We start from the raw sequence: 13563 nt of genomic DNA, 5'->3' as shown, positions 1-13563 counted from the left end.
AAAAGCCCTGAGATAATTTTTAAAAAAGTTTCATCGGAAACTACGTTTGTGATTAAAATTCAAGTACACTGTAGTTGTCACGGCAGATTCAAAAGCTCAAGATATCATTTGCAGTTTTAGTACTTTAAACATACATCTTCTGGTTTTATTTCTGTTCTTTTTGGGATCTCATCCACACCTGCCTTTCGGAAAAAGTCCCAAAAATGAAAAGACGCCTCTCGGTATCTGAGGATAAATTCTGTCACTTTTGTTCGTTGCCGCACAGCACTTGATAGTCTGTCAATATGTCAGAACCCACTCTCCCTCATATCTCTCGGATTCTCGCTAGTTTTAACGTTAAGTTGCGAAGGTTTTGGCTATATGGGATGACTCTATTGCAATCATCTGTTCACAATGTGCCACACGGTGAAAGGATGTTGACGAAATTGTAGTACAAATGATTGCTGTATAAAAGTGGACACGGCGGGCTGATTTCTCGAGAAATTTGAATAAAAGGTAACGCGAGGATTTGTTTTGTGAAAACAAATGACATTCTACTATTCATTCAATCCAAAATGATTTATTGTGAATAGAAACACTTGACAGATTGAGTAGAATTTTCTCTAGTAAACTAGTTCTTATATGGTGCCTAATTTTCAATTTCACAAATAGAGTATGCCTTAGGAGGGCTGCAGGTATCGTCATGCTTGTACAATTTTTTTAAAGCTAGTAGATTCTCCACACAGCCTGCAATCATACCAAGGTGCTCAATTTTCCATTTCACAAATAGCATGTGCCTTATTACTGCAGGGTTCGTCATGCCACAGATATTTGCGTTGAGCATACAGTATCAGACAGTTCGAGCCTCTGCCTCCGTCCTGATGCCAACGACTAAAGAAGTCCCAGCCTAAATATCCTGAAAGGTTCAAGTAGTCTTGTAGAGTCAAGTACAGTTCCACGCAAACTAGTCCTAACTAATAGTGATACACAACCATCCCAAACTGAATTATGAAGTACATCTACTGGGAATATAACCATCAGATTATCGTTGCATACATGTATTATTTTCCCGGAGGAGGGAGGCTACACAACATCACATGGACCAGTGCCTCTAAAATGTTGATCTGCCGAAAATAATGCAACAACAGCAACGATAAAATCATTAATGCAGCAAACTGAGAAAATAATCGGCAACACAAATACAGCGCATATAAAACTGAGTAACAGCCATTGAAATCACTGAAACGCCATATCTCACCTTGGACCAAAGATCCGTCAGAAACCCATTGCCAAATCCCTTCCATTGCCGCGTCTGTTGCTCCAGCGTGAAACCCCTGAGCACTAGGGAACAGGTCTACAATAGATAACGCACACTAGCCTTATTCCGTGCATTGAATAGGGAATCCCAATTTTACAAAAACGAAAAAATACCAGTAAAGAATAGAGACAGTGGGAAAGATTGTACATGTACATGCCATAAACGTAGGCATAATTGATTCAGAACCAAATTAATTGGCACCAGTATCTGTATATCAAATGCAATAAACAGATAATGTTAAGGTAGCGTCTGTCACCTTTGTGTGCGGTTATGTGGTCCAGGATAAACTTCTGCTCTTCCCAAGACTTAATGGACACCAGGTTCGCCCCCATGGTACGACAGTCATGCTGTGCCTGTTGCCACGTCTTCTCCTCTCTCACAAACTTGTAACAAGAGCGTTTGAACTTCACAAGGCCAGATGCGCACTGGATCTCTGTTAAAAATTAGAGAGAATAATCGTAAGACATGTAACATGTATTCTGTGGGCCGTACTGTTGCAGGTAAAACACTGTGTCACATGTCTTGTCTGTAAGAGATGCATGCAAACAACACGTGTACAATATTAGAAAATATCTTATTTCTGTAGTTCTCTATTGTTTAAATGGTTTATCAGCTACTTACGTTAAGGGTTTTGTCGCTTTTCGCCCAAAACTTCTTATTTACAGCCTTACATACATTCTTTGGGATAATAGATGAATCTTCAGTGTTCAATGGCTTAACTAATTAACATTTAAACATATGTTATCTTACAGGTGATGCCATAAGTGGGTAAAAATAAAAAAAATCAAATTTCTCCTTTACCTGAGCACCCACGATCACAGCTTTAGCGCCGATTTAATGACACTATTAAGTTCTCCAAAACCCTGCCAGCGATTTTCCTTATAAGTCTTACTTCAGATGTTATCCTTGACAAAGCAAAATAATGTCTTTGTTTAATGAAAATATGAAGTTAGGTGCTCATAACTCCATAACAAGATCATTTAAACCAAAACGACGGAACGAAATGGTAGCTCATACACTAATGGTAAACTCTGTCAATTTTCGTGATAAAATCTTGTTCAGGGATAAAGTTACGCCCCATACCGATTGCTATCTCACCTCAAAATAGAAAAGAGTAAAAATGAAGATGAAAGCTTTGAGTTGCCTATGCTCATACATTGCAGCGAGAAATAAAAACGCAGATATTTTAGATTTTCGTACTTTTTCATATTGTTTCCAATCTGCACAAAGATAGATGCATTACTGAATAGTCAGATGCAAACAAAACCTCATTTTCGGTATCTGAATGATAATAAAGAGTTACAATATCCTTAAATAGAAATGTAAGGGCTTATTTGTCAATAATTTGAGAAACAAACTGACATTACAAAATAAATTATATGCTGTGCTCCACTTTGTATAAGGTGTTAATGAAAGAGGTATAAAAGTAAGTGGGTGTTACCAAAAAAGTGGTTGAATTTGTGGTGGAATACTTAACTATTTTGATGAATGTTTTATTACATGAAGAAAAGGAAGTTGTATGCTTTACTTGGCTGAAAAAAAGATGATGTTCTTATAGGAACAAAATTAAAAAATGCGCTAAAGTTTAAATCAGAGCAGTAAACTTTGCTGTGCTGAACACCAATTTTATCAAAAGCTCTACGAAGTTCAATTCACATCGGTTCGAACTTGAATTGTTTTCAGAAAGAGAAACAAACAAATCGCCAAGTTTTCATGAAAAATGATATCACTTTCTTCAAAACTGTACTATCTGAATCAAAATCTGTGATTGTTAGGTCTTCATTTACAAGTACTCAATATACTGAAACTAGTATTAACAAGGCAGCAAAAATGTCAAATGTACAGACAAAAAACAGAAAAAAAAGATGCAAAATAGGTCATTTTGTCAATTTTGATGCATAATAAATAATGCTTATAATAGCACAGTCAGTCAACACTGATTTTTAATCATGCACAACAGGTAACATGGTCAATAACAGGAGCGGATACAGAGATATTTTCTGACAGTATTCCAAAGTATCTTTGTTGATCCATCCTCCATTTCGATGGTCTTCCAACAGAAACCCATTAATATAAACTTTAAAATCTGACTGTCTTCCAGTAGACCCAGAAGATGGTCTCAATCCACCCCTTCAATAAGATTACAGTTTCAGGACCATGAGAGTTAAAATTTACATGATGAAAGTCCCAATATATGAAAAATGATGACAGTGCATAAAATAATATTACATAGTGTTTAAAGACATAAATACCTATACAACTGCTTATGTGGAAATACTGAAAATGTGCAGAGCCTCAGGTGGATGGGAGTTAAAAGTCGTGACATCTTAAAAATGCCAGTGTTGGAGAAATAATTAAAAAGAAAACAACAAAAATATAATTCCAATGAAGCTGCTATTCACTGCTTCCTTATCATGGACACTATGTTATCTAGCAGAGAGCTTAACCTTTGGGAGTTTACAGGGAAACATCAACAAATGTGCTTTATGAAATCTCATTTAATGGACACTTAATCAGGCAAATGAATTTATAGCACTGAATACCCAAGGGGAATTTACAGACTGACCACACAAATTTGTCTATCAAAGGTCTTCAGGCCCATAAGTCACACCTTAAGAAAAGCAGAAAGCAATAATGTACAAAAACAGGAGACTGCCAATTCTGATGCAATAATACATTATGTTTAAGTGCACAGTCAACATCAAATTTTAATTATGCACAACAGGTAACACTGATGAAAGTAAAAGCATAAGGCTTCAGGCCCATCAGAGTTCAAGTTTACAATTAGAAAGTGCCAGAATGAGAAAAATAAAAATTTCACAAAAAATGCATAAATTTAATAAAAATGATAATCCAATAGAGCTGGTTTTCTAATATGAGCTGTATGTCAATCCTAAGAATCATTCTTGTAAGAATAGTTAAAAAAATAGAAAGTAACACTTTACTTTACATAATATTAATGGTGGCAGAGCACAAAGTAGGTTTTTTGTCAATTTTGATGCAACATTACATAATGATTAACTGTATAAATACCACCAATTTTAAAATATCTACTATTAAAAACATGGACATTAAGAAAAATTGATTACCACTGGGCTTCATGCCCAAGGGAGCTCTAAGTCCCACATTGAAAATTGCAACATGTGAAAGATAAAAATTTTCACAAAAAAAAACTGTATTACTTCCAAACAATTAACTAATGAGACAATTTTTCAACTGAAGCTGTAATTCAGTCCTATGTTTCTTTCCTGTAAGTGTGAGAAGAGCAGGTGACATGGTTTTCCTTTCACCGCCACTACGGAGGCAGTGCCCAGAATAGGGTTTTGTTCAATTTTGATGCAATATTACACAGTGTTTAACAGCATAATAACCATAATTTTTTTAATAATAATATAAAAGTATCATGGATATTCAGAAAATGTGCCTAGCCCATAGATTTCAGTCATACTTTGAAAATCCCAAAATGTAAACAAGAGAAAACAGTATTGAGTTTATTTCCATTTTCAACACCTTTTTTACATAAAACAAAATAATCAATTTACTGTCATTTTTATATGATCAATTAAAAAATATGTTGTCAAAGCAAAAATATCAATAGAACAGTGTTAAATGTCCAACTTGCTCCATTCTGAGATTCTGAACATATTGAATGGTGGAATCTGACAAACTGTAAAGATATGAGTTTTTTTTCCATTTTTGACAATTATTACACAATACACAATATCAGGTTAACCATCATTTTTATATAATCAACTAACAACGTTGTAAAGATGCAGAAAATGTCAAAAGAACAACTTAACATATCTAATTAGTTCAAAAATGAGACTGTTAATAGCCTGAGAATTAAAATTGAGGAAAAAACACTTATATACAAAAAAAGGCATAACTTCACCAATCTTTAACTGATCAAGCTTATTTTCATAACTTTATCTGTATTTCAGTAACACTGATCACTACTGTGAATTTCAAGACAATTGGCCAATCGATTTTCCTTAAAATGTGTTATAGGTGTTACATATATGCTGAAAAAAGTGGAAAAAAAAGCACAACTTCCCTAAAAATGGCCTGATCATGCTGATTTTCAAACTTGACCTGCGTATTATGAATATTCATCACTTCTGTAAGTTTCAAGCCAAAAGGTAAAATGGTTTTCCATTTATCGTGTTATCGGTGTTGCATAAATGCTGAAAAAAGTGAAAAAACAGCATAACTTCCATATAAATGGCCCGATCATGCTGATTTTCTAACTTGACCTGCGTATTATGAATATTCATCAGTTCTGAAAGTTTCAAGCAAAAAGACAAAACGGTTTTCCACTTATCGTGTTATCGGTAAAAGTGCACGGCGACGGCGACGACGGCAACGACAGCGACGACGGCAACGACGGCAACGACGGCGACGGCGACGACAGACGCAGGTGATGGCTATATGTACAGACACGTCTGTGTCTGTACATAAAAAGGAGTCATCGATTTACAGAATGAAATAATATGAGACTCAATGCCACAACAACAAAATTTATGACCATAAATTTTACATAATCTGCACCGAAAGTTCAATCAGTTGATATTAGAGAGACTTGTGTCAGTGGTGTTTCTATTTTCAAACGTTTGGGTGTTTTCATTCCCAAACAACTTATATGGTCTGAACATGTTGAATACATCTATAAAATGGCATGCGTTCCGTTGTATTTTCTGCGCCAACTTCAGCGTGTCTTACATTCCTCATCAGATCTTGCACAGGTTTGCAAAAGGTTAATTCGCTTTGTTGTTAAATACACTTCTCCTATGTGGCACCCTAGGATACCAACTGCGCAGTGCACTCTTACAAAATCTAATTCTATATGTTCTTAATTATATTTCCTGGTTTATATTGTATTATATCGATACCCTGGTACCGTAGAATCAAAACTAGCAACCTTGCAACATCAACCTATCGGCTCATATGATTTTAAAGAAACTTATCATTATCATGCTGAAAGTATTTACATACCTGATATATTACCTCGTGATTAAAGATCGCAATGGGAAAACCAAAATACCGAGAAATTGATCTGGTACTGTGGTTTATATTTAGAAATCGATCTTCTTGAGAGAAAGAAAAAAATGAAAATAATGTTCTTGGCGACTAACATCGGAAAATCAGTATTCCCTTGAATGGGAAAATTTCGCACAAAAAAATCCTGGTCTTTGTCTAAAAACGACAGTTGATAAGTTTGGCTGTTTTTTTTTCGATTAAAATACTTTGCTGCGCATCCCGAGATCTCCTTCGTGAGTTCCAGTTATGTGAACTATAAACTGTTGAAATATATGTTCATATTAAACAGGTATAAAAATTAATGCAACTCGCTTTTTGTCGATAGCAGCTCGTTCCGTTCTTGGTCTTGGCTCTGTCCTTTTAAAAATACGCAAAATCTAAAATATATTTATAAAATGCTAACAACCCTAAAAAGTGATGGAATACAATGTAAATTTCTGAACAATATGTTGTCAGATTAGAGTAACTCACCTGTTGTCGTTGCACCAAGGCAGGTATCAAGACTATTTCGCACAGAAAAAAGGAGATTGTTCAGTTCTGAAGTCTTGGTCCTAATGGCATCTACCTTTGAGCGTACATCGCTAGTGCCGTCTCTTAGGGAAAGGACTCCAAGGCCATCTGTTGACTGGACGAAAGTGCCCAATAGAGCTAAAACCGTGATCAAGAGACACATCGGTAGCACAGACATCTTCATAAAGTGAGACACGTCAGCACGGCGTGTTGCTGGCGGCGGCGTTTTTATAGTAGCGATCTACCCTGTCACGTGACAAAGTTAAAATTGTATAGAAAGCTATGCCCTTATTAGGTAAAAGAGACGCTAAAGACCGTTTAGCAACCCGTCGAGTATGAACTGTCAACATTGTCAAGTGGCCACGTTAACATTTCACAGAAATTTCTACCCATATAAAGTAAAGCAGGAATCAGTGGCCTTATGATCACGTGACCAATATGACATGCAGCGCGAGTAGAAAATGTAATCTAGGCTTAAGACTGGGTTCTCATCCCTAGATCGATCTAACAGGATCGGTCCATCTCCACGGGGTTACTCGCTAACTTTCTTTCAGCTTACATGGCCTAGATGTCTGGCAAACCTGCTAAAGCTGCTAAACGACAGTTAATTACCCCTTCAGCTTCAGTAGCCGTCAAATCTAAGCTGCTTAAGTTATTTGCAATTAAGAGAGACTCCCCTTGGAGATCTAAAGTTATTACAATAATCTCTAAATCGTGCACATATTCCATTGTCATTACAAGCATTCCCTTGAAAGATGCGATCACTGCGCCTGAGGCATTCGGATAACCCTGCAATATAAAATATCTGGAGCGAAAAGAGGGGTTCTATCTTTGATGTGAAATCAAGTTACTGATTTCATTATAGTCATATGTTGTCATGAAGCTCGGGTTTTGCAGTTTTGTCGTAGAGCTTCGTCATTGGTAATGTAATTGTACTTAGTTTAAACAAGGAGTTATAACAGACTCCTTGGTTTAAAGAGACAGAAAACGTTCATAGAATGAATGGAAGCATTGCACGTACCTGCACAATGATGTCTTTGATTTAGTTACTTTGAAGTTTGTTTATTTCTGATAAAATTTATTCGCTTTATTTAATAATTTACTTTTCTAAATATACATTTAAATCAGTTGTTGCAGGGGTGGACACAAAATTAGCGACTATATCATCATATTAAGTTTCCATTGTGCTGCGACTTATGCGACATCATAAAATTGTCGTTACACTCCCTACGCTAGTCCACCGTGTTAAGCCCACAGTTGCCTACGAATGGAAGTGATGCAAAGTGGAACGCTGTAGGAGACTCTCCGGGTTTAAAATGATTATAACGAGGTCTGCTGAGGTAAATCATGTTCCATGCCGATACAACTACAGTGTGAAGAAAATTGGATCCACTTATGATGTACACGTATGATAAGTCCTTGGTAGCAACCAAGAGAACCGGATCCGATCGTTAACTTGAGAACGAGTGATTCAGTGTATGTCGTTATGAGGCTCAAATTCTGTGATCTCATCTAAACAGCTGGTCTAAGAAAATTAAATTGTAGTCGAGTGACTGAAGCATGAGTTTGAAAAGTAAAGAAAACAATTGTGAAGACAAAAGAACGACAGGCGTTATTTTACACGATAAATAAGTTGATGCTCTTTATGGACAGAAAAAATACTTTAGAATGATTAGAGATTTATTGGGTTCTTGTTGTTGTGCTTAGATGTCAGTTTTGACTACTGATTCATATTATCGAGAAGATGGGTTTCCGATTTCTAATTGCCCTCCCTTCCTCCCATTCCACCATGTCAAAGCTTTAAATGTGTCATCTCTTCTTTCTTTGACGGGCAGGTGCTCTTTTCCACTTTTATTCTCGAAAAAGGCCCCGAAAGTGAAAAGACACTTCCTGAGGTATTTAGTAACAAGGTTATCTACTCTGCTTATAAATTAATTTGAAAACTCCATTGAATATATTCTGTCAGCCAATATTCGTTACCACACCGCGCTTGTTATTCTGCCAATATGTCCGACCCCACTCTCCGTCAAATCTACGAATTCTAGTTAGAGTTTACGGTAATTTGCGAGACTTTGCCCTCTTTCGGCTGACCCTTATTGTAATTGTCTGCTCACAATATGCCACTCGGTGACACGATGTTGACAATCTTGAAGTATAAATGAGTACTGGATTAAAGTAGCTAGAACGGGCTTATGTGCCGGGAAATATATATAAAAGGTAACGCAAGAATTGGTTTTGTGAAACATATATCAATAAAAATCAACCATTTCATTCATGCAAGGTATGATCAGATGATTTATTGTGAACACAAGGAGTCTCGTGTACAAGGTGAGCGTAAGGTATCTGGTTACAATTACATCTGATTTTACAACTTCTTTTTCCTTAAGTAAGCAGATTCTGCACACAGACTGCAAACATATCAAGGTTCTCAATTTTCAATTTCACAGATAGAATGTGCCTTATTGTTGCAGAGCTCGTCATGCCACAGATATTTGCGTTGAGCAAACAGCAGCAGACAGTTCGAGCCTCTGCCTCCGTCCTGATACCAACGATGGAAGAAGTCCCAGCCTAAGTATCCTGAAAGATGAAATTAAACTTGTATACGACAGAGCTCTGTGTTGTAAACACACTGACACATCCTAACTAATAGTGCTACACATCCATCCAAACTGAATTATGAAATACAACTAGTAGGAATATAACCATCAGATTGTCGTTGCAGACAATTTTCGGGAGGAGGAAGGCTAAACAAGATCATACATGTATAGACCAGTGGGTTGAAAATGGTGATCTGCCGAAAATAATGCAACTACAGCAACAATAAAAACACTAATGCATGAAAACTAACTAAATAGTTGGCAATACATTTACAGTAAATATAAGAGTGAATAACAACCATTGAAATCATTGAAAAGCCGTATCTCACCTTGGACTAGAGATCCGTCAGAAACCCATTGCCAAATGCCTTCCATTGCCGTGTCTGTTGCTCCAGCGTGAAACCCCTCAGAACTCGGGAACAGATCTGCAATAGGTAACAACGCATAACACACTAGTCTTATGTCGTGTATCGAAAAGGCAACCCCAATTTTACAAAAACGAAAAAATTTCAGTTTAAGAAAAGAGATAATAGGAAAGATTGTTCATGTCGTAAACGTAGGCCTAATCAATTGAAAACCAAATTAACTGACACCAGTATCTGTACCTTACATGCAACAAACGGATAGTGTTGAACTATTGTCTGTCACCTTTGTGTGTGGCTATGTGGTCCAAGATAAACTTCTGCTCTTCCCAAGACTTAATGGACACTAGGTTTGCCCCCATGGAACGACAGTCATGCTGTGCCTGCTGCCACGTCTTTTTCTCTATCACAAACTTGTAGCACGAGCGTTGGAACTTCACAAAGCCAAATGCGCACTTGATATCTGTTAAAAATTAAAGAGAATGCTCCTAATATATTCACTGAAACATGTATTCAGTGATCCATACAGTTGCAGGTAAAACATTGTGTCACCTGCGTTGTCTGTAAGAGATGCATGCAAAAAACAAATGTACAATATTAGAAAATTTACACGTGACGTTATAATTGTGATCCGGGGGTTAAAATGAAAAAAATAAATTTCTCATTTACGTGAGCACTCACGATCACAGTTTCAACGCCGACAAAACCCTGCCAGCGATTTTTCTTAAAAGTCTTAGTTCAGATTTTATCATTGATAAAGCAAAACAATTTCTTGTTTAATGAAAATATGAAATTAGGTGCCCATAACCCCATAACAAAAGCATTTAAACCAAAACAACGACACGGGATGGTAGCTCAGATACTCCTGCTAAGGCGTGACAAATTTTGTGATAAAATCTTGTTCAAGGATAAAGTTACGCCCCATACCGATTGCTATCTCACCTCATAATAGAAAGGTGTTAAAGCTTTGAGTTGACTATGCTCATACATTGCAATACGAAATATAAACGCCGATATTTTAGATTTTCGGAGATTTCTTATATTGTTTCCAATCAGCACAAAGATAGATGCATTATTGAATAATTAGATGCAAGAAAAACTTATTTTCGGTATCTGGGTGATAGTACAGAGATAAAGTATCCTTAAATAGCAATATAAGGGCTTATTTGTCAATAATTTGAGAAACAAACTGATACTTCAAAACAAAGGACATGCTTTGCTCCACTTTATAAAAGGTGTTAGTAAAAGATGTATAAAAACAAGTGTTAGCAAAAATGTGGTGGAATACTTAATTATTTTTATTTATGTTTTATTTCATGAAAAAAAGGAAGATGTATGCTTCATCAATTATAGGAATAAATTTTTTAAAAAATGCGCATTAGTTTCAATCAGAGCAGTAAACTTTGCTGTGTTGAACACCAATTATATCAAAAGCTCTACGAAGTCCAATTCACATCGGTTCGAACTTAAAGAGTTTTCAATTTCAAAAAAAGGTTGTCCAGAGAACCACACAAATCGCCAGTTATTTATGAAAAATGAGAACACTTTCTCGAAAACGGTGCTAGCAGATATTAAACAAAGACTAAGGTTCTGTGTTATCTGATATACAGTATTTTTAAGTTTGCTTATCCATATGTTTGTTTGCTATGTGAATACTCTACAGAAAATTAGCAAAAAAAAAAAAAAAAAACCGTAAATCATATCAAGACGACTATGACAACAGAAAAAAATGTAACATGCATTACAAATTGACGGAAATAACATTATAAAAATTAGCATAACTCACTTTTTGTAGGGAGTTCAGGGAATAAAACGAAATAAGAGTAGGTACGATAGCAAGTCGTTCAGTTCTGAAGTCTTGGCTCTATCTTTTTAAAATACACAAAATCTCTAAAATATTTTTAGAAAATTCTGACAACAGCAAAGGGTGATGAAATACAGATGTAAATTTCTGAATTACATGTTTTTAGATGAGTGTAACTCACCGGTTGTAGTTCCACCAAGATCAAGACTATTTCGCAAAGACAAAAGGAGCTTGTTCAGTTCTGAAGTCTTGGCTCTAATGGCATCTACCTTTGAGCGTACATCGTTGGTGCCGTCTCTTAGGGAAAGGACTCCAAGGCTATCTGTTGATTGGACAAAATTGCCCAAAAGGGCTAAAATCGTGGTCAAGAGACACATCGGTAGCACAGACATCTTCACGAAGTGAGACACGTAAGCGCGGCGTGTGGCTGGCGGCGGCGTTTTTATAGTAACGAGGTGGCCTGTCACGTGACCACGTTAACATTGTATAGAAATGTGTGCCCTTATTAGGCAAAACAGACGCTAATGACATCTTGGCAATCCGTCGAGTTTAACCCTTAACCTTGTCAAGTGGCCACGTTAACATTTTTCAGAAATTTCTACCCATATAAGGTAAAACATGAATCAGTGGCACGTGACCAATATAACATGCACCTCAAGTAAAAATGTAATCTAGGTTTAAATCGCATATTACATTGTCATCACAAGCGTTCCTTTGAAAGCTGCAGTCACTGCGCATGCGGCATTCAGATAACTCTGCAGTATAAAATATTTGGAGTGAAAATAGGGGCTCTATCACCGTAACAAGAAAATCTTATAGGATCCTACAAGGTCCTGTAGGATCCTAAAGGAAATTGGACATATAGTACCTAATTTGAAGTTTGTTTATTTCTGATAAAATTTAATTCCTTTATTTATAAAGTAACTTATCTAAACAGGCCTATAATTTTTTTTAATTTTTTGTTGCAGGGTTGAACACAGAAATAGCAACTATAACATCATTTAAGGCATATTAAGTTGTCATGGTGCCAAGTCATCATAAAATCGTCGTGACGCTCCGAAGTAGCCCACAGTTGTCCACGAATGGAAGTGTATAAAGTTGCGAGCTTTAAGAGACTGTTATCCGGGTTTAAAATCGTTATCACGAGGTCTGCTGAGGTAGATCATGTTCCATGCCCATACAACTACACCGTGAGGAATATTAGCAGCAACTTGGATCCACGTGTGATGTATGATGTGTCCTTGAATTGGTAATAACAAAGAGAACCGAATCTGATTTTTAACATGAGAACGAGTGATTCGATCAGTGTACAGTGTATGTCGTTATGAGTCTCAAATTCTGTGATATCATCTAAACAGCTGGTCTAAGAAAATTATATTGTACATGTAGTCGAGTGACTGAAGCAGAAGTTTGAAAAGTAAAGTAAACAATTGTGAAGACAAAATTACGGCAGGAATTATTTTACACGAGGAATAAATTGATGCTCTTTATGGACAGAACAAATGCTTTTGAAGGATTAGAAATTTGTTAGATCCTAGTAATTTTGATCATGGAACTTAAGTTTCATGTTGTGATTTAAGTTGCCCTCCATCCCTCTCTTTCCACCCTTCTTTCTTACAAGGGCAGGGGTTTCATTTCCACTTTTGTTTTCGGAAAAGGTCCAGAGAGATAAAAAGACTCCTCCAACCAATGAATATATTCTGTCAGCCAATATTCGTTGCCGCACCGCACTTGCTAGTCTGCCAATATGACATTGTCACTTAATGTCAGACCCCACTCTCCCTCAAATCTACGTATTCTCGTTAATTTTTACGTTAAGTTGAGAGACTTTGCGCGCTCTGGGCTGATCCTTATTGTAATCTTCTATTCACAATACGCCACTCGGCGACAGGATGTTGACAATATTGTAGTATAATTGACTGCTGGATTAAAGAAGCTACAGCGGGCCGATTTTTC

General features: G+C 36.5%; 2 protein-coding genes across 2 annotated transcripts; both read right to left on the bottom strand.

Annotated features, from left to right (window-relative positions):
- Positions 1-543: 543 nt before the first annotated feature.
- LOC147759499 (perlucin-like protein) lies at positions 544-7054 on the bottom strand. The gene is made up of 4 exons (XM_086996456.1): positions 6806-7054; positions 1554-1730; positions 1238-1333; positions 544-895 (listed from the first exon to the last, which is right to left on the bottom strand). Exons 1-4 carry the CDS (start codon positions 7026-7028, stop codon positions 747-749), a joined length of 645 nt encoding a protein of 214 aa, XP_086852582.1. The 5' UTR covers positions 7029-7054; the 3' UTR covers positions 544-746.
- Positions 7055-9121: 2067 nt separating this feature from the next.
- On the bottom strand, positions 9122-12038 carry LOC106169301 (perlucin-like protein). Its single transcript, XM_086996941.1, has 4 exons — positions 11789-12038; positions 10090-10266; positions 9771-9866; positions 9122-9421 (listed from the first exon to the last, which is right to left on the bottom strand). The coding sequence occupies exons 1-4, from the start codon at positions 11997-11999 to the stop codon at positions 9273-9275; spliced, it is 633 nt and encodes a 210-aa protein (XP_086853067.1). The 5' UTR covers positions 12000-12038; the 3' UTR covers positions 9122-9272.
- Between the last annotated feature and the right edge of the window lie 1525 nt (positions 12039-13563).

This window comes from Lingula anatina, chromosome 10 (genome assembly GCF_051362555.1).
Source record: "Lingula anatina isolate TDL-2025a chromosome 10, LinAna3.0, whole genome shotgun sequence".
Taxonomy (NCBI): Eukaryota; Metazoa; Brachiopoda; class Lingulata; order Lingulida; family Lingulidae; genus Lingula; species Lingula anatina.
This window is presented reverse-complemented; position numbering and strand designations above follow the sequence as displayed.

Excerpts from the sequence above, each read along its gene's own strand:
- LOC147759499 (XM_086996456.1), bottom strand. The coding sequence starts at position 7,028 with ATGAAGATGTCTGTGCTACCGATGTGTCTCTTGATCACGGTTTTAGCT. Across the intron at positions 1,731-6,805 it reads CCTTGGTGCAACGACAACAG|AGATCCAGTGCGCATCTGGC; the intron begins GTGAGTTACTCT and ends AATTTTTAACAG. Across the intron at positions 896-1,237 it reads TGACGGATCTTTGGTCCAAG|GATATTTAGGCTGGGACTTC; the intron begins GTGAGATATGGC and ends TGAACCTTTCAG.
- LOC106169301 (XM_086996941.1), bottom strand. The coding sequence starts at position 11,999 with ATGTCTGTGCTACCGATGTGTCTCTTGACCACGATTTTAGCCCTTTTG. Across the intron at positions 9,867-10,089 it reads CCACATAGCCACACACAAAG|ATCTGTTCCCGAGTTCTGAG; the intron begins GTGACAGACAAT and ends TACCTATTGCAG. Across the intron at positions 9,422-9,770 it reads TGACGGATCTCTAGTCCAAG|GATACTTAGGCTGGGACTTC; the intron begins GTGAGATACGGC and ends TTCATCTTTCAG.